This window comes from Lotus japonicus, chromosome 1 (genome assembly GCF_012489685.1).
Source record: "Lotus japonicus ecotype B-129 chromosome 1, LjGifu_v1.2".
NCBI lineage: Eukaryota > Viridiplantae > Streptophyta > Magnoliopsida > Fabales > Fabaceae > Lotus > Lotus japonicus.
Window position 1 is genome coordinate 2,106,537 of NC_080041.1, and position 20,778 is coordinate 2,127,314.

The window sequence follows — 20,778 nt, forward strand, 5'->3', positions numbered from 1 at the left end:
TTATACTTTAAGTGGGGTGGGGCGCCAAACCCAATTCCTGGCTGGGGTGGGAAATACAAGTACCCTAAATTTCTAATCTAGTTTTGGGAATTCCACTTGCACTGGTGAAGGAATCATCCAGCATTCGAAGATAATGCAACTTCTTACCGTGTTGAAGTCGATTTCTTTGAAACTTTCACATATTGCATCACGTATCTGACCATCACTGGGGTTCAACTTCCCTTTGCTCTGGCTCCTTCCTCTAGTAACCTTTTCTGCTGAATACATACAGAAAGATGTTTTACAAAGTGCATAAGATGAAGATGTAAAGTTTAAGGGCTTAAGCTAATGGGAAAACTAAAGATGTTGGCTTCTAACATTATAACTCTCAGGAGCTAAAAATGATATTTTTTCACTACTCACTAGAACACTGAAGGTATATGCTGGAATGTAGAGTCCAAGGTATCTACCCGTTTTCTCTTTGGAGGAGGAAAACTTAGTCACAGTTGAGGTCTTCTGTTTTCCTTGTTTTTCATTTTTCTTTTTCCTTGAAGAGACCTTTGGACTTTCTTCACTATCATCATCAGACTCGTGTGTTGCCAATGGCTTCTTGGAAATTCTCTTCGGTGCTGAGCGAGGTTTCCTTTCAACTGTAATAATCTTTTTACTTTTTTCAGCAGATTCTTTCTTTGTGGATGATACTTTATTCCTCTTTCTAGGTGTCTTCACATTTTCAGATTCATTATCAGAATCATTTCTATCTTCACTTACAGATTGCTCAGGCATTTCATCGTCAGATTTGTCAGGAACGCCATTTTCATTTTCCTCCTCATTCTCTTCATCTTTCTCTTCTTTTTCAACCAAAAGCCCATAGCTTCCTTCATATTCTTCAACAGCCTTTCATAATCTTCCTTATCATTCTTCCATCTACCAAACTCTTCATTTCTCTTCCTAGCTGCAACCAAGGCATTATGAACATTAAACTTCTCCTCCTCCAAAACACTGACCCTGATCCTAAGCTCAGCCAGAGCACTACTATCATCAACCCATTTTTCCTTCATCTCATTCAGCTCATAATTCTCACAAACTAACTCCACATTCTTTTTCCTTAACTCTTCAATACCATCCACCAATTTTTTCTTCTCCAACTCTAACTCACCAATCTTCTTCTTCATCTCATCAATACAATGAGAATCATGACCACTAGCCAAACCACCAGCTTCCTTCATAATCTTCAACAAGTTTTCATAATTCTCCTTATCCTTCTTCCCTCTATCAAACTCTTCCACTCTCTTCCTCAGCTGTTCCTCAAGATGAATTCTTTCCAGCTTCTCCTTCTCAACCTGCACTTGGAGCTTCTCGTACTTGCTCTCCAGAACCTCCTCGACCTTATCATAATCCTCCGCCCGAAATGCAGGGCGCAACACCGCAACCAGCTCCGAAACGCTCATGTCTCTGAGGTTTCTGGGGCAGGTGGAAGCGAAAACGGGTGGCGATGACCCGGGTACGAATGTGGATGACCCGGGTTCGGTTTTAGGTACACGGTCCATGAGAATGTCGGAAAGTTTCGAACTTTGGAGCAAAGGGGAAATGGGTATGGGGGTTTTTGGAAGATGAAGAGAAATGGAAAAATGGGGGTTTTCTGTGGAAACAGTGTAGTTAGAACTTAGAAGAAGAAGAAGAAGAAGATGAAAATGGCGCAACACAGAGGAACGTTGAAGGGAAGGAGGTGAATGAAACGATGCCGTGTTCAGAGAAGGAGAAGTACAGTAGCTGACACAGTGGAGGATGTGGGTTTGTATCCTCTAATGTGTAAAAAAACTTGAGAGTGTCAAGTTTCATCATCTCACCATTAATTTTATTTTATTTTTCATTTATTATCTACACAAAAGTTAATGATGAGATGGTAAAACTTGACACTCTCAAGTTTTTTTACCCTTGAGAGGATTGAGAAGAAGACAAAGAAGAAGATTTACCTTTTGCTATTTTGTTTTGTCGGTCAACATTCTATTTACTTTATTTTTTGAAAGGTATTTTTTTATTTTTAATATTTAAGATAGGTAGGTGGGTTCAAACTTAAAAATTTCACTTGTCTTAAATATTATTTGTCCATCTAGTTAGTATAAGATTTTATTCAAGTTTCTCCTTTAGTCATTTAGATAAACCCTTAAATATGATATTTATCATAATAAATAAATTATTAGTGTAATACTACATGAGTGGAAAATGGTGTTAGTGTTTTTTTTTCATAACGGAACAAGTGCATTAATTAAGAATAAACAATAGACATAGAAGTTATTACATCAGCATGAATCAAATGCATGAGCTTCGAAAAAATCTCCTCCACCTAAACAGAGTTGGAAGATGGACGAGCAACCTTAGAAAGGAAGTCAACAACATCAATGTCACTTCAACAAACACAAGAAGAATCAACAAAGTCAAAACCGCCCACAATAGAGACTAAACAAGAAGAGCCAAGAACAATGCTCCTCAAACACTCAAAATGATGAGGAAAGAAGTTCAACATTTAAGGTGCCCACTAGGGTGGGCAAGTTATATTTTGGTCCACCGGTGGACCAGGCTTAAATACCGTTGGATTTAAGAATCTTAGAATATTCTTTATTTGAATGGCTAAGATAAGATCTGATGAATGATAAAAGAGCAAAAGTGCCAATACACATCTCTTCTTCTCCCTTCTCTCACCGGTCTGGTACCCTCCTCCCCCACAACCACCCCCTTTCGTTCTCAACTTATTTTTCTTTTCTTCTATGCAGCTATGTTAAGCGGCGGTGGAGACGGTGCTCCGAGGCGGAACGTTGAGGCCCTTGCAGGTCTAGATGCTTCCTCGGATGAGGCTTCCGAAATGGGCGTTCGGAGGATCCAAGATCTGTGGGTGTTGTTCGAAGACAGCAGAAGCTTGAAGACTGTACTGAACGCTGAATTGTGATTGCAGGCTGCGGATGGCTGTTGGTGCTTTTGCAAGGTACCATAAGCTCTCTTGTGACAAGAGATCTGTACAGGAATTGCCTAGGTGATGGTTATAATTGAAAAGGTTCTTTAAGGGGCACTGTCAGGATAATAATTGTAGGAGCTGGTTGTTGCAACAATTTCTTTCCCCATCGTGTATTGCTCATAGGTATTTTAGGATCAGTATATTTCCTTTTTGAAAAGGTTCCTAAGAAAGCCTGATGCTTTGGGTTGTATACTTTCAATCTAATAACATTTGATCTTTCAAAAAAAAAAAACAATTGGTCTTGATTTCATGTCTGCTTGCCACCGCCATGGACGTCTTCTCCAATCTCCCTTGACATCGCTTTACTCCTCAACTTTGTTGATCTCTTTCTCTGGTTCGTACAGATCTGAAGGAGAGATGGAATATTGGGTGATTGATTTGTTTATGAAGAAATGGACACAAGATGGCTGGCGTTGGCGGTGGACCGGTGGCTAGTTGGGAAGAAGTGGGAAGAAGAAGGAGGAGGAAAGAGAAAAGGAAAGGTAAAGGGAACAGGAAAATGGGAAAGGGAAAGTCAAAATTACCCCTGGTCCACCGGTGGACCAAAAATATAACTTGCCCACTGGGTGGGCACCAACATTTAATTAGTTACGAATTTAGACTTCCTCTTGTAACCAAAAAATTAGTTATGAATTTAAAATTATTCGTAATTGCAACATTCTCTTTTACAAAAGGAAAAACATTCTAAAATGTAGTTCTAATATTATATCGAGGGACAATTTTGTAATCCTTAATCCTTCATTTAATACCTCATAGCATAAAGGCCCAAAATGATGTTTCAGCCACTCAAATTAAGGAGCTAAAATGACCATATTAGCCAAACAAAACTATCCAAATGCCCCCAAAACAATAATTGCCTTCATATCAATATATCATGAAGGTTTAAATATGTTGTTGGTCTCTAGTCCCTACATTTGTAGTGAATTTTGATTTTGGTCCCTTCAACAAGCAGAGTCAAAATATTATCCTACGATTATATAACTGTTTAATTTTAATTCTCATCTAAGAATGAACTCAGACAAAATGCTCACGTGTCCGGCATGTGGTGCTGACATGGCATGCAGATAAGAGGTTCAGCTACACAACATGGCAATGGTGGTGAACAAGTCATGCAGATATATAAATAATGATGCAGCAATCAAATATGAATATGAAAAAAGACACAATTTACATGCAGCATCAATGCATTATTACATGCAACCAATATAACAACAAAAATGCCACAACTTCAGATGTCAGATATTTATTAAACTAGAACTACACATTGTCAAAGCTAGCATTGGTCAGTCACGTTCACCAATACTAAAACCCTACTACAAACACTGTTCATGTCTATGCAAGAAAGCACAACAAAAGAAGACTCCACTTAACTTTGCAGCAAATACAGGTTTGTCCCCTCATCATAGATTGGACAGATGACGCTAAGAATAAATTACAGTCACTTTTACTCTGCAAAGTGTACAAAATACTTACTAAGCATAGCTGTTGTGGTCAAAGTGTACATACATTGCTAAACCTACACATCCAAGCAGTCACACCTGATCCTCTCAGTCATCAGGCTTCGACTTCTTGGGTCTCATCATCTTCACCATCCCCTTCTCCATCATCATCATCTTCTGCTTGATCAGCTAGTTTTGTCAGCTCTTCCTGAATGATTACCTTTATAGATGCCTTTCTTGGGGTTAGATCTGTGTTGAATTGCTTAGCTGAAAAATGGTCAACAATTTTGTTAGGCACAAATGGAACGTTTTGGGTAAACAACTTAATTAAGCGCTTATGACATCAGCACTTATTCAAAAATGCTTATTCATAAGCTAATTTTATAAATATATTGAATAAGCTCAAAATAGCTTATATACAAGTATAAGCACCTTTTCATTAGCCAATCTGAGCCGCTTATAAAAGTAAGCTCAAAAAAACATATAGGAATGACACTTCTAAACAGAAAAGGGTATCATTATTAAACAACAACCATCAAAGCCTTTTCTTATTACATACGGGTCCACTATAAATGATCAATTGACAACAAGATATCCCATCATGAATTAAGTTTGATCATCGGTACCATAAGTAAAATTAAAACACAAACAGAAGTGTAAATTTGAATAGCACATACCAAGAAGCTTCAGAATGTCCGTAAATGTAGCCTGCAAAAGAGAAATGGTTGTCATTTTTAACATCAGAAAATCTACAATTCGAGGCATAATTAACACTTAGCACTGGTGAAGGAGTCATCCGGCATTCAAAGATAATACAACTTCTTACCGTGTTGAAGTCGACTTCTTTGAAAATTTCACATATTGCATCGCGTATCTGACCATCACTGGGGCTCAACTTCCCTTTGCTCTTGCTCCTTCCTTTAGTAACCTTTTCTGCTAAATGCAAACAGAAAGATGTTTAACAAAGTGTATAAGATGAAGATGTAATGTTAAAGAGTTTGAGCTAATGGGAAAACAAAAGATGTTGGCTTCTAACATTATAACTCCCAACTTGAGCTAAAAATGATATTTTTTCACTACTCACTAGAACACTGAAGATATATGCAGGGATGTAGAGTTCAAGATATCTACCCGTTTTCTCTTTGGAGGAGGAAGACTTAGTCACAGTTGAGGTCTTCTGTTTTCCTTGTTTTTCATTTTTCTTTTTCCTCGAAGAGACCTTTGGACTTTCTTCACTATCATCATCAGACTCGTGTGTTGCCAATGGCTTCTTGGAAATTCTCTTCGGTGCTGAGCGAGGTTTCCTTTCAACTGTAATAATCTTTTTACTTTTTTCAGCAGATTCTTTCTTTGTGGATGATACTTTATTCCTCTTTCTAGGTGTCTTCACATCTTCAGATTCATTATCAGAATCATTTCTATCTTCACTTACAGATTGGTCAGGCATTTCATCGTCAGATTTGTCAGGAACACCATTTTCATTTTCCTCCTCATTCTCTTCATCTTTCTCTTCTTCCTCTGATTCATTTTCTGTATCAGTTGTATTCTTTCTCTCCTCGGCTGCTGAAGAATCTTTAGTTCTCTTCCTACTCTGAAAAATACAACATAAAGCTTATAAAACCAAATAACTAGGGAGAAGTTCAGCATAAAAAAAAAATCCATGTATTAATAGACTGATATTAATATCAGTAGACTTAACCTTGGAAAGCCTCCAGCTATAGAATTTAGATTAAATCACATTTCACATTTATGCAAGTAAAGGAATGAAATAGCACCTTAGTAGAACGTCCCGATGATGTTGTTCCAGATCTAGATGAACTCCGCTTTGGGGTGCGCTTGCGTTTATTTGTCTTGTTTGACTGATAATAGGGAAATCATAAATAATAAGAATATGCAGCACCACAAGCATAGGTCCTTAAGTAAAAACTGAGTAGCATAATGCCCAAGAGGGAAAAATAAACCTTATCTTTTTCTGCAAGCAGCACAGTTGTTGTTGCTTGAGGGGCACCCAAAAAGTCTACCAGCTTCGCAATAATATCTTCCTGTGTATATAGAAGATTATTAGTATTATCTTAAGACACAAGACCAATGTCAAATCAGGTAAAACAACATCAAGGACTGTGTGGACTTAAAAGATACTACTCCTATGGTATTCCCGTAAGAAGTGCTACTCTTACGGTATTCCCATCTGCATTCATATATAAGTAGTAAGAAAATTGTAAAATACAGCAAGGAGTATCCGAAGTGCCTGAAACAACTACTATTTTTACGAGTCTATACTTCCTAGGGAGACCAAAAATGCATTAGCAATGCTAAACCAACAAACCTTCCTTGTTGTTGACTTTGCAATTGGTACGTCAAACAAATCGCAGAACTCCAGTAACTTCTCTTTATTGCATTTGTCAAATTTTTCTTTTACTTTAATCATCTGTTTCTCCTGCAGTAACAGTGTTTGGTTGCAAAGGCTGAGAAAGACTTTATGCATTAAAGCAAGCATTCATTAAAACAAATTACAACAATAAATTCAATAAAACTACAAGTTACAAGCATCAGGAGTAATACTTACCTCATTTTCATGCCATACAAAACCAGAAAACCTTAATATATTACTCTTGACCTGAATTGCCTGTGAAGTACAGAAGATTAAGAGATGAGTCACATAGAAGCTTAATAACATCTTCGTGGACTGTCAATTTCATCATCTCAGGTTTCAAGGTGATTGTAATCTTTTGACAGTCTACGGATGCAATATCCTATACCCTTAACTTTACAAGGCAGTAAAGTAGTGTTCAATGACTGAGAAAAAATTGGGCAGTTCAGAGTACGATACGAGGATATACCTTGGCTCTCCTACCGAAGAGTATTGTATGGAGCAATTTGAAATTATCATCAATCTTCCTTCTAGTAATTTTAAATGCCACTGAAGCAGAAAATGAAAGAATAATAAAGTTACGAGCTGTTCTTAAGAAGCAAAAACAAGCATCTCTGGCACAAAATACAGTCAAGACGTAAAAAAATATATATATAAAATTCATATATCCGGTTAACTTGTCATGAATTCACATGAAAGTCGACGAGGAACAATACAGCCAACTTGAAATATTATTATTACAATAATTTAAGTTGGCTGCTCTTAAGCACAAAATACAAGAATAATAAAGTTAAGAGTTGTTCTTAAGAAGCTGGAACATGCATCTCTGGCATAAAATATGGTAAATGCGTAAAAAAATGATAAATAATTCATAATTACATATATCGGGTTAACTTGACATGAATTCACATGAAAAGTCGATAACAGCCAACTTGAATTGTTGTTTTTACAATAATCACAGGATGAAAATATCCCAAAAGACAATAAAAGCCTACAAAGAAGAAATGCACTGCTCACTTCAGTGCCTAACATATATTGTATTAAATTCAATTCTTACACTGTTAATTCTACATTCTCTCATTAAAAACCATGAAGAATATGAAATGCTCGTGAAATGACATTATGTATTAGGTTAACAGAAGGAAGTTCATAAACCATAATAGAAAGAATAATTATAACAAAGAAAACAACATACCATTGGGTATATCTTTTAAAGGTGTACCACGACCCTGCAACGTGAAAGCAAAACCGTAAACAAAATATGTTTTGGTATAAACACAATTAAGGCTTATTATGAAACCGAAAATAAATACCTTTTCAATGTGAAATTCTTTGGATGCATCTTTCTCCATTGATGTTACCAACCTCTCCACTGATTTCCTTTCACGTACAGGGCGATTGATAGAAGGAGTCCTTGGCTCTGTCTCCTTCAGCTCCTTTCTTTTCTTTGTCACCTTCTCCCCATTGTTCTTTCCTCTCACACGCTTTCTCGATCGTTTCTCAACCTTAATATCTTCTGTACTATCTTCTTTTGACTTCTCAGCAACCTTATCCTCATCATCATCCTCTTCTTGAATTTCTGCATTATCTTCTTCTTTTGACTTCTTAGCCACCTGATCCTCATCCTCATCCTCCTCTTCTTGAATTTTCTCCTTTTCACTATCTTCTGCGCAATCTTCTTCTTTTGACTTCTCAGCAACCTTATCCTCATCACCGTCATCTTCTTGGATTCCTGCATTATCTTCGTCTTTTGACTTCTCAGCAACCTTATCCTCATCATCTTCCGCCTTTTCTTGAATTTTCTCCTTTTCGCTGCTCTCATTTTTGTCTTCAGCGACACCATCTTCTTCCATCGCATCCAATTCTGGTTTCTTAGCTTCAGCATTTTCATTCTTCTCTTTAATATCCTCAGTTTCCTTAACCCCAGTTTCATCATCCAATTTGACACTTTCTTCCTCAGTATCATCTTTCTTATTTTCTTCTGTTACGTGCACATGATCATCTCTCTTATCTTCTTCTGTTTCTTTCTTGCCATCATCTTTCTTATTCTCCTTTATTTCTTCCCCGCCATCAACTTTCTCATCCTCCTTAATTTCTTCCCCACCATCAACTTTCTCATCCTCCTTAATTTCTTCCCCTCCATCAACTTTCTTATCCTCTTTCAAATCTTCCCCATCATCAACTTTCTTATCCTCTGTCAATTCTTCCCCATCACCAACTTTCTTATCCTCTGTCAATTCCTCCCCATCATCAACTTTCTTATCCTCTTTTAATAATTCCCCATCATCAACTTTCTCAGCCTCTTTCAATTCTTCTCCATCATCAACTTTCTTATCCTGTTTTAATTCTTCCACGTCATCAACTTTCGTATTGTCTTTTACTAATTTGTTATCATCAACTTTATCATCCTTTGCATCTAGTCCTTCTCCACCGTCAGCTTTCTTATCAACTTCCATTTCATTTACACCATCCTCCTTCAAGTCTTTGACTCCATTATTCTCCAAGATCTTTCCTCCCTCAGCTTCCAAATCCTTCTTTTCACTCATATCACCTAAAGCTTTCTCTGGCACGCTATCGCCATTAGGGTCAGTCTTGGAAACTGCATTTACTGATTCTTCCTCACCCATACGGGATCCTATCAACACAAAATCTATCAATTACTTCTTTCTGCACACTATTTCCACAACACTATTTTCGTTAAGTTGAATTACTCAAGCCTATCAAGGTAAGAAAAAAAAGATATTTACTTAAAGAACATCAAACAGCAATGTGCAAAGTAAAGAGGAAAACAAAAAACCTTTTTAAGCTTCCATCAGCAAGCAATCATTCTAAATTCTAAACCTAGAATACACAATATCCTTTCAAATTATCCCTTTTTTCTAATATTGGAAGATACTATCAAACAATTCCACAGTGTGACAGTGGACAAAAATAAATTTTTTTTCCCTAACTGAAAAAACTGAAAATATCTGATGCCATAACAAGCCAACAACCAATTGCCAATTAGCCAAAAAAGCTTGAAAATTTATCCCATCCAATAAACAATGAAGGACAACAGTTTACAAACAACAAAGCAACAGAGAAAACAGCACTCTTCAGCAAAGGAAAAGGAACAATTGAACCCATAGCAAAAAAAAAACATAAATTTAAACCATGAATTTCCATTTCTTGGATATTCCAGAGAAAATTAACAGAAGGGCAACCATAGTCATGCTATATCCAAGCACAAATCTCAACAACACAGCAAAATCACAGTGAATACTGAGTTACATACTGAGAAAAAAAAACACCCCAGTTGAATTTTAATACATGGAATCAAACCAAAACCAGTAAAGTTAAGATTTTTAACAACACGGAAGCATTTTGAAAGACCTAGAATCCCACATAGCAATTCAGTTTGTAAAACAGAAAGATGAAAACTTTTCACTCAAATGAACACTTCAAGCAGTGAGAAAAGAGGGGAATTGAAGGAGAGTTACCTACAAATCCAGAAAACAGGGTTCAGCTTTGGATTTCTCAGTGGCTTCGATCTATCTCACTCGTTTGGCTCAGTGACTCAGTGAGAGTTATTTCTCACAATTTATATATAAATATGAAATATAATTCGGACTTCAAATGCGGATTTTAAATGCGAAAATAAAAAGTGGCACGTAGGACGTGTGTGCCGCTGAGATTCTTAGATTCGGAGATTCAACGGCTGAGATGTTGTATTCGTGCTAACGTGGGAGATGAACGGTTGGGATTTTGAGTTGGTTGTGATTCTTTTTTTATTTAGGTTTTGTCTTTCTAATAATGCACTGTACACTTGTCATTAGACCATAAATGAGCAGATCTAAACTCTATAAAGAAGATATAAAGTTTTCATTATTAATTGAAAATTTAATGATTAGATTTACAACAATGAATATATACACACTGCACACATGTACTCCTATGTTTCTAGTATCTACCATAAGGTTTTTTTTTGTTACATTTGGAAGAAATCCACCATAAGATTTAAGAGTATTTCTTTTTTTTTTTGAAACATAGAGGAATAATGTTATGTCCACAAACAATTTCCACCTCCACCTTACCTAAAGAAGAAGAAAAAAGAGAGAAATGAGTGATATGATTTGTGATGTGATAGAAAAGCAGAGAGAGATAAAGGAAGAAAAATGTGTGGAAATGAGATGGAAGAGAAAGTGAGGTGTGTATATATCATTGTTCATTTAAGAGTATTTAAATCTGTGCTTTTTATTTTCAAGCAACAAATAATTTTTTTTTCTTATGAATAAAGTCTTTACTTTTTTTTCCTTTTTTTTGGGTAAATACTTTTTTTTCAAATAAAGTATTTACTTTCAAGATGAAATATCCTTTAAAAAATGAAATACTATTTTTTTGGGGGGAACATGGGCATTGTGGTTTATTGGATCAGAATAGGAGCAAGCCTTTTATTTATTATTGACTTATTGGCATTGTTTGGCTGGCCATTGCTTCCTTATTGAATTATACCATTGACAATAACAAAAAAAGGCATTGTCCAAATTCTCACTTTATGCCCATATTTAGGTAACATATTCACGGTTGGGTTTGTCTCCCTGAAAACATATCCCAAGTGACATGTGAATAAATTGTGAAGAAAATGACGAATTTGGTTTACCAAACGCGCACAAGGGTGGGAACCTTCACACCCTGAGCTCATAAATCATGATTAAGTTTAATATTGCAAGATGAATCAGTCTCAACTCTCAACAAATTATTTAGAAACCTCTTTGATGAAGCAATAGCAATCTAGTCAAGATAACCCACAGCTTCACATGTAAAGTAGAACTAGTGCCTAACTATCTAGAGAAGGCATAAACAAATGCACCAAAATAATCTATGAAAAGGCATAAACAAATGTCTAACTATTTAGAGAAGGCATAAACAAATGCCTAACCCACAGCTTCACATGTATGTAAAGTAGAACTAGTGCCACATTGATGGAGGATATATATATATATATATATATATGAAATAATGATATTTCTTTCAATATTTCTCTTTTTAAAAAAGAACTTTTACTCTTTTCTATGATTTATATAAACTTTCACATTGCCAGGGGCGGAGCCAGGAATTTCAGAAGGGGGGGACTGAGATCTAAAGGAATATAATTTATAAGAAAATTTCAATTTTTATCAAATAAAAAATTTGAAAAAAAAAATATTTTGGTGAGAACAAAAAATTAGTTTGAGTGCAAGAGATATTTTATATAAGCATAAGAAATAAAAGATTAGTTTGGGGGGCAAGAGATACTAACCGCCTCATAAGTATTCTGGTGATAATAAAAAATCATAATCAATAAAAAGACTATCTTGTAGATAATTGAAGAGAAGAACCACAAAATGTCTCTTCCGCACCAAAAAATTATCAGCACAAAAGTCCACTAAATCTTAAAGGATCCTTTTTACAAACTTTGGATGTGCATAATAATTTGTATCACTTCTTTTTCAAGCAAAATACAAGCACCACAAATTCAATCTCATATAATCAGACCAATTAAGCAACAAAAAAGAGAATTAAACCAATAAATTCAAGTTTGAATTCATGAAAGTTGAATATCCATAAAAAGTCATACATGAGAAAGTGAAGAGCAAGAGAGAAAATTGAGAGGTTCTAAATATTGTACCAGCTAAGCAAACTCTCTTGTTCTTTTTCTTTGTCTTGTTTGAGTTGTTTCTTTAATTAAACAAATCCAAACAAGGCAATAAGTTTTCTTCTCTATGCCTTGTTTTTTCATTTCTCCTGCTTTTGTTTCCTTCCATTAGAAAAACACGGCCTCACTACTATCTTAATGTTTTTTTTTTTGAAATGACTACTATCTTAATGTTATGTTTTTAAAATATTATAACTTTGGATGTGTGTAGGTCCCGTTACATGTGATTATTAAAAGAAAAAAATAGAAAGAGGAGCTGCATGTGCTGTATGTGCAGACGGTGATGCTCACACCCTGTGACTCTCACTTCCTCTTGCCTAGTTTCCTTTAAATGCTCTGCTTCATAAAAATTTCTTTAGAAATTTCAAGAAGCCAGGGGTGACTAAGCACAGGGAAGTCACCCCTGTGCTTCCGCCACTACACATTGGCCTAGTATGTTTATTATTGCAACAATAAGACAATAATTCAAAAAACTGAATTTCTTTGATTATGAATATTGTCTCTCTATCATCGGGTTTTTGTAGTGGTTGTGTTGTTGATTAAGCTAAAAAGCATTTCTTTTAATGCAAATTTCGCTAAATTATGAATTGTACTTGGCAACGTAGCTTTTCAGAGGACATTATTGATAATCTAATTCAAGAGAAGTGGAGGTAAGGTAAATTATCATCAACCTTTAATTTAGTGGAACAAAGTAAAAATAGGAGCATAAACAATTGTTACTATTTCTTAAATTCTCAATGGCTACCTATTTTCCTGGATAAACCAGCAAATTAAACATGTTTCACTCACATGTTAAATACCCCTGCACATTCCAAAATCCTGGTAATCAATTTCCCTCTTGTCTTGCATCCTTATACCACACAACCTTCAAGAAACAATGAAGCTCAACAACAACAACCAAATGCCCTTCATCAACCTATCACTCTTATCCATAATCCTCATATGTTTTGCACTAGACAAATGTGTAGCCCATCCCCATAGTTCCACGGACACGGTGCCCAGTTATGAATTATTAAAGTCAACTGATCAAAACGCTAGTTCTCCAAAATCATCAAGTGACTCAAAGACACCATCTTATGTCCTTTCTTCTGAAGCACCTGTTGCCCAGAGTCCAACTAACGCTGATGCACCTGATGCTCAAAGTCCGGCCGACGCTGACGCTCCTGATGCCCAAAGTTTGACCTTAGGGGACAGTTCTGGCTATTCATCCTCCTTCTTTGGTGCTTTTGCTGACATTCTTAAAGGCGAGGACCTTTCCACAACAATGCCTCAACAAGGTGACTCAAGTACCAAACTTGACAAGAATAGCAAGGTGGAACAAATATGTGCCCACACACAATACCCAGACATTTGCCTTAAAACCATTCAACCTTTGCTAAGCCACAACGTCAAGATTGAAATCACAACAGCGCTTGAAGTTGCCATAAAGGCTTGTGCTAGCCAAGTAAAGTTGACCATAACCAAGGTGGAAAAACATGCTGCTACATCACTAGAGCTTGCGAACGAGCTTGCTGATTGCAAGGAAAAATACCAGAATGCCTTGAAAAGCCTCCAGAGCGCGATCCGGGGCATCCCGGATCATGATTTTGGAAAACTTATCATCACGCTCAGTAGTGTCATGGCAGATGTTTCAACATGTGAAAGCAAATTTGAGGATATGAAATCATCATCAACCAAATCAAAAACTGATGGTTTAGTAAGCATCATGCTCAACAATTGTCTTTCCATTGCATCTTTGGTCCGCCATTAAATCAACGTATGCCCAGTACTCCACAACCAAGCTTCGAAGCTGCGTGTTGCGAATTGATATATTCTATAGTGAACATTAAGTAAGAAAGTACTAGTTGGTTAGGGTATATGAAGTCTTAAAGAGAGTCAGAGATATTTGTGCATTGTATGCACTTTTCACTTTTCTTTTGCTAATAAATTTTGATATTTGAGTCCTTAGACTCGTGAGAGGTTTGTGATAATTTTTGTGTTTTATTTTCTGGAAGATTTGTGTTAATGAAAATAGCTTCAAATTATCACTAGTTGCAGAAGCTTTTTGGTATATTAGAAAGATAAATTGCACCCTCTACTAGCACTTGAGCTATCATTCAGGGACACATTAGTTGCAGAAGTAGTTCCAAATGAGGAAATCTCAAAGAAGTGGTCAAGTGGGCATATTCAAATGGTCACTTTGAGATGGAATCTTTTGCTCCATCACAACTTTTTTTGGTTATAATTCCATCACAACTTTGAGATGAAATATTTGTGTTCCATCGTATTAACTTTGGGGTATTTATCTTGCATCACTATTTGCTTATTTGTTTGATATATGTAATGTCTGTTTATTAAGTTTAGTTAATTAAGTGACTAATTTTATTTATTTATTTGGTTTGTGTTTGGGGGCAATTTTGTTGGACCTTAAAAGTTAAAAGCAACCACATCTTAATGAGATTAGCTTACCGGGAAAGACCGGATTTAAGTTAACGTGGATGCCTCGGTTTCTGATGTTAGCATGGTTGGACTTGGAATGTTTGCTAGTGAGACAAGAGAGGTGTTGGCCATAGCTACCTCATTTCCTATTCAAGTACAATCGTCGAGGCTTGCGGAAACTCTTGGCCTTAGGTGGGCTATGTCGCTAGGGGTGGATCATGGTTTCAGGATTATCATTCCATTTCACTATCTTTTGACCATGTTGATCTATTATTTATTCATATAAGTAGTGTAATAGTGTCATTGACTTTAAGGTCGGGAATGCTTCTATCTATGTCAATTTGGGTTGAAGAGGGTCCTCCAAGCCTTTTTATCTTTTGTTCGTTTCGATGTTTTGACCTTTTGGCTGGTTTCAACGTGTGTTTAATAAATTGTATACCTTTAAAAAAAAAACTCATCAATGAATATACGACTTTTTTTTTTGGAATAATGAATAAAAGAGACTTACTCAATCAACACCAACACGTGTTTGACTCAGTTAGCAAAGACAAATCACTTCTTCTCATAAGATTATGTTTGATTCACAATATGTGAGTTGTATTGTAGGCAATCCGTAAGTACTTTTATAATATAGTGTTGGCTAGAGGCATATCTTTACCTTGGTGGTAACCTGAGCGAAATTCACATAAACTATTTCGATTTATTAGAAAAACATTTGTTATAATAGACATGCAAGCGGTTTACAGATTACAAATTAAAAAACTTCCACTTCATACCTAAAGTTAATTGACTAATTTGTTACTCCCTCCGTTCCAATTTGTTTGTTGTTTTAGCTTTTGCTAGAAATTCTAAAATGATTGTTGTTTTATATATTCAATGCATTTTTCCCATTTTCTTCCCTCTATACCCTTGTTGAATAATTAATTCAAAGTTTCTTAATAAACCAACCTACCACTTAAATTAACTATCCCCACTATCTCTATTAATTACTGCCCCTATTTACAAAAATGTAAGTCATTATTCTGGTCAAGTTTCTCTCTCGTAGTAGTAACTCAAATTTTGAATTCACATCCTCTCTCTTATATTTTCAATGGAGAAGATGTGAAATTAGTAGTGTGAGTGTGGAAAATGAGAAAGGAATGCTTGACATGAATGAAAATAAATAGGGGTATTTTGGTGAAAATATTAATCTAATGATTAGCTCTTGAACTGTGTGCAAATGCTAATTTAACATTATTCCATTTTCCCCTATATAATGAGTGTAATATTTGAACTCATGTTGAAACTTGCATGACACTTTGGAGGGAAAGAAGAAGATGAAGTTGGAATCACAATCACAATCACAGAGCAATGCTCTTCTCACCAAAATCAAAGGTTCTTCACTTCACACGAAAAAACCATTCACTTTCCCACCAATTCAACTCATTGATTCATCGCGTGTTTAGATTTTCGTCAAATTCAACTCTACAAATTCACATTTCTTCATTTTCGTGTTCAAGATCTATGAAATCACGTTTTCTACAAATCAATGTCGATTTTGCGTTTGCAGAATTCACTCGAGCTTTGCTCTTGGACCTCACCAGTGGACGCTCACCGCTCATTCTCATCGATCGATTCAGAAACCACTGCACCAATCTCAGCTCCAACAACTGGTTCGGTGTTCCTTTCTAATCTCAACCATTTTTGTTTTCTCTCAGATTCCAACGTTTTTTGTTTAACTGGTTCGCGAATTGCAGTTTCTGCAGCTCCGGTTTGCCTTGCGGAAAGGAAGCTCTCACGCTTTGCAAGGAAAGCCATGTTCACAGAATAGGTCACATTCTACTCTACCTTCGATTTTTCAATTTTTCATGATTTTCAATTTCATTGTTTATTATTGAATTATTTGTGCTCAAAATTTGTTGATTATGAGTTTTTTTGTATTGGGTATGTCTCAGATGTTATGTTGAGGGTGTTGTTGATTGTTCAGAAGCTTTTGCAAGAGAACAAGCACACTTCCAAGAGGGACATTTATTACATGCATCCATCTGTGTTTTTGGGTGAGTCTTTTAGGATTTGGGTAATTGTCATTTGGTTTAAGAATAAGATTAATAATAGGCTTAATTGCACATTTGGTTTTTGCTAATTTGGTAGTTGAGGGACGATTTTCACAGGAAGGGCAAAGTTGGGGGACCAAATGTGCAATTAATCCTTAATAATTGCCTTTCAGTTTCTTTCTGCTCATATGTTTTTTAGTTTTTGTTTTATGGTTCCAGCTATTGTGAAAACTTGAATTTTTTAAGAGTTCTAGAACAGCCTTGACTAGAATTGTCAACATTGTTTCTCTACTGCTGTGAGGTTGAAGCCAAGTTGTATGGTCTTATTAGGTTCCCTTTTGAGTTATACAATGATCTTCGCGTATAAAAAGCTTTGGATATCTTATGGAAAGAGTTTGCAAAGTTATACTATGATTCTTAATTATACACAACTTGCCACAATCTTGTACACATGATTGTTTAAAAGTCAATGCCATGACTGCTATATTGCTGATTCTTAAAAGGTTTTCTTTCTATGTTTATAGCTTTAACTACTGCTGCATGACACAATTATTTCTTTTTCATGTGATCTATTCCTTTTCACAATGCAGATCAGTCAGTTGTGGACCGCTCAATAAATGATATATGTGTCCTTATGCAGTGCAGTCGCCATGACCTTAATGTGGTAGAATTTTTTGCACTTTTTTTTTTAGTTTGGGTCTCTTAACTTGGTGTATTTTGGTGAATAAAACTTCATATAAATTTTCTGATACTCTTCTCTTGCAGCTTATTCATTTGAAATAGAAAGCAACTCATGCTTCATGTTTGAGAGGCTTATGTTTTTTTCCTTTCATTTTTCTTGTTTGCAGGTACCTGCTGGGAAAGGGTACAAGATGAGATCACACACTCGATCTTGGGAATTTCACTTTTCTGTCATTCCCTTTATATGAACAATGATAATCGTTTATTTCACGTCTGATACTATTTTATGAGTGCATGACTTTTTGTATAAAACAAAACAAAATCTCACCCCTGGTGCATCTGAAAGTTGATATGAACTTCAAGGGATACTTATTATAATAATTGCTATTTTTGAGTTTTGAGATCTATTGTCGTCATTGGTTTGACAAATTCCATTGCTATCATAATTGATGACAGTGAGAAAATATGGTTTCTATTATGATTCTTCCTAGTTTATACTCAGAACATTAATAAGCCAGGCATATATGGCATTCGTCCATCTAATTTCTTCTCTCTTGCTATGTCAGAAATTGTTAATGACTTTTCTCAAAGCTGATACTTTTTGCCTTCTGCTCAGTTTCTTCATATTCTAGTACCATGTCTAAATGTGTTCAACTGGTAAGACTTATGCATCAAATTTATTCCTGCTATAGGATAGTCATGGGCTGGATAAGATTCTTTGAAGGAAAAAGGATATATGACTGCATCAGTTCTCCCAACACTGTAAGAACTAGGAACTAATTTTACTGCATTAATTTTCACCATATAATTTACATATAACCATATAGCTTTCCTGCAGGCCCACCCTATCCCTGTTCATGTTGAAGAAGTTCAAGGTATCCTACTTTCTGGGTGAATATACTTAAAGTGTTTAGCTTCCTTCTTCTAAGTTCTGATCGTATTTTCTTCTTCGTAGTAAAATAAAAAGTGATCAGATATGAGGAAAACATTTCTTAACTGCAGTGTATAGATATCGTTAGTGTTGCTCATTACATATTAGTTGTCGAGAAAGAATCAGGTAAGCAAATGCTTCTGTTTTTGAGAAAAGAAGGAGGTGAAAAATAAAGAAGGCTCTTTCCTGACATATTGAAAAGACAGTCTATGTTAAATTTCACTTGCAGTTTTCCAAAGATTAGCAAACGACCAGTTCTGCAATGCAAATCGTTGCATCATCATCACTGTAAGCCATCACTATCTGCGGCGTTTTAAATGCATTACCATAAGAGCTTCTTTTACAGCAGTTTTTTGGGTTTGAATTCTTTGTACAGGGAAGAGGCTACCCAGATATCCCTACAAGAAGGTGTGAAAAATCTCTCACTTAACTAAAGATATTATGCTATCAAGCTGCATGTGAGCTTGCCCTTTCATACAGCATTATGAATGTTTGTGTGCGCACATAGTTGCAAATGTTCATGCTTGGTCTGAGTTTGATTTCATTCATTTTGTATCCTAACAGATTTTTGCGGCTTCTGGTTGATAATTTGCACCTCCCCGCATATTGCTTGGTAGATTGTGATCCCTATGGCTTTGACATCTTAACCACTTACAGATTTGGTTCCATGGTTAGTATTTGTAGAGTTTATCAATTCAGAAATGCTTCAAAACTTGTGTCTTTCAGGGTTCTGAATATGAAATGTGCAGGATTACTGAATGGATTGAATTTAAATCTGTCTAATGGCTGAGTTACATTTTCATAGCCTGTCTGACTAATCTATTCCCTTCTATTGTTAGCAAATGGCTTATGACACGAAGCATCTTCGTGTCCCAGAGATACACTGGCTTGGAGCTTTTCCTTCAGATTCTGAGAGATATTTGGTCCCAAAACAGTGCCTTCTTCCTCTGACTGCTGAAGGTAAACTACAGGTATTACTTGTTGTTCTCTCGATTGAATTAGTTTTATATCTGATCTAATATGTATTGCATCTTCAACATTCGTATAAAGACAAGAGAAAAATTGAAGCCATGCTGCTTAGATGCTATCTGCAAAGGGAGGTGCCACGATGGAGGTAATATTCATACACATCCTCTGACATTTGTCGTCTTCAACCGGATTAAGATTGTCTGCTGTGTCTTGTATAATTTGTTTATGAAGGTTGGAGTTAAAGCTGATGCTGCAGAAAGGAGTTAAGTTTGAGCTTGAAGCATTATCTGTGCGTACTCTTGCTTTCTTGACAGAGTCTTACATCCCTTCTAAAATTCATGGTAAAGTGAAATTGTAGCATGTTGGATATTGATGCGTTAAGCATTACAAGATCAATTTGGCTTACTACGCTTTTTGGAAGAATTTTTAGTAAAGTGAATATTTGGACTTAAGAGCTCATCTCAATGATTTGTTGCAGAGTCATAGACCACACAAGGTTGGTTCTCCTAGTGTCTGTTATGTTCCTTTTGCATTTTAAGTGGTGATGTGTATTGTATATGTTAGAGTCCCACATTGGCTAGAGATGTGGCCAAGCAATTGCTTATATATGGTTGTGCAAACCTTAACTCTTGAGCTAGTTTTTGGGTTAAGTTAGGCCTCATTCAGTATACTTACTTGTATAATAGGATCTTTGGTTCAACAATCTTAGAGTCATGTATAACCTTGTATTTTTTTTTTTGTCACCAGCCTTGTGTTGTAAGGGGGTTTCTATTATGGATATACCTATAAATTGGGAAGTCCATTTGAGATTTCTCGTTTTTTTTTTTGTTACATACGAGATTTCTCGTTTAAATATTTTTATTTTTGTACACAAGGTTCACATTGAAGTTGCAATTATATTCCATCACGGTTGCATTGTGATTGTTAATGACTATTGTGGGTTATTGTGAAATCACCGAAATGAAAACATGGTGATGTATTTGCATTTTTCAATGAATATTGGGGGGTTGCTAAATAAGTAGAACAAAAAGGAAAGGAACATAACATATGTAAGTGTGAAACTTCTCTATTTCTTATTGGTTAGATATAAAATGAGAAAAATAAAATAAGTTTATGTTAACTCACTTCTAAATTCTTTTTTATTTTTTAAGGAAAAAAACAAATTAATCCCTTGAAGTTTAGGTCACATGCAAACACACTCAATTTGGCTAATTATTTGCTAAAAGTACATCAACTATATATTGAGACTGTTTAGATTCAAAGATACTTA

The 20,778-nt window shown here is 35.7% G+C and overlaps 4 protein-coding genes across 10 annotated transcripts; 2 read left to right on the plus strand and 2 right to left on the minus strand.

Moving 5' to 3' along the window:
- Positions 1–57: 57 nt before the first annotated feature.
- Positions 58–1,430, minus strand: LOC130732781 (uncharacterized). The gene is made up of 3 exons (XM_057584770.1): positions 911–1,430; positions 450–857; positions 58–254 (listed from the first exon to the last, which is right to left on the minus strand). The coding sequence occupies exons 1-3, from the start codon at positions 1,428–1,430 to the stop codon at positions 73–75; spliced, it is 1,110 nt and encodes a 369-aa protein (XP_057440753.1). The 3' UTR covers positions 58–72.
- A 2,780-nt stretch (positions 1,431–4,210) lies between these two features.
- On the minus strand, positions 4,211–10,416 carry LOC130732997 (DEK domain-containing chromatin-associated protein 4-like). Of its 4 annotated transcripts, none has more exons than XM_057585028.1 (12): positions 10,282–10,416; positions 8,116–9,437; positions 7,998–8,031; positions 7,272–7,351; positions 6,998–7,057; positions 6,758–6,868; positions 6,393–6,473; positions 6,207–6,290; positions 5,563–6,022; positions 5,258–5,364; positions 5,109–5,139; positions 4,211–4,698 (listed from the first exon to the last, which is right to left on the minus strand). In XM_057585028.1, the coding sequence occupies exons 2-12, from the start codon at positions 9,427–9,429 to the stop codon at positions 4,547–4,549; spliced, it is 2,514 nt and encodes an 837-aa protein (XP_057441011.1). In that variant the 5' UTR covers positions 9,430–9,437; positions 10,282–10,416; the 3' UTR covers positions 4,211–4,546. The 4 variants fall into 4 exon arrangements, with proteins under 4 accessions (XP_057441011.1, XP_057441008.1, XP_057441009.1 ...); XM_057585025.1 differs by having other exon boundaries at positions 5,258–5,367; XM_057585026.1 differs by having other exon boundaries at positions 5,258–5,367; positions 8,116–9,519.
- A 2,882-nt stretch (positions 10,417–13,298) lies between these two features.
- LOC130731503 (uncharacterized) lies at positions 13,299–14,508 on the plus strand. Its single transcript, XM_057583812.1, has one exon. The coding sequence runs from the start codon at positions 13,354–13,356 to the stop codon at positions 14,224–14,226; it is 873 nt and encodes a 290-aa protein (XP_057439795.1). The 5' UTR covers positions 13,299–13,353; the 3' UTR covers positions 14,227–14,508.
- A 1,670-nt stretch (positions 14,509–16,178) lies between these two features.
- LOC130732999 (meiotic recombination protein SPO11-1) lies at positions 16,179–20,554 on the plus strand. 4 transcript variants are annotated; one of them, XM_057585030.1, is made up of 16 exons: positions 16,179–16,268; positions 16,444–16,546; positions 16,631–16,704; positions 16,829–16,930; positions 17,518–17,591; positions 17,776–17,792; positions 18,301–18,370; positions 18,447–18,483; positions 18,618–18,665; positions 18,769–18,827; positions 18,916–18,947; positions 19,104–19,209; positions 19,379–19,499; positions 19,590–19,653; positions 19,740–19,849; positions 19,987–20,554. In XM_057585030.1, exons 1-16 carry the CDS (start codon positions 16,211–16,213, stop codon positions 19,992–19,994), a joined length of 1,083 nt encoding a protein of 360 aa, XP_057441013.1. In that variant the 5' UTR covers positions 16,179–16,210; the 3' UTR covers positions 19,995–20,554. The 4 variants fall into 4 exon arrangements, 3 of the variants coding, with proteins under 3 accessions (XP_057441013.1, XP_057441012.1, XP_057441014.1); XR_009017274.1 differs by lacking the exon at positions 19,987–20,554 and having other exon boundaries at positions 19,416–19,499; positions 19,740–19,806; XM_057585029.1 differs by having other exon boundaries at positions 19,740–20,536.
- The last annotated feature ends 224 nt before the right edge of the window (positions 20,555–20,778 follow it).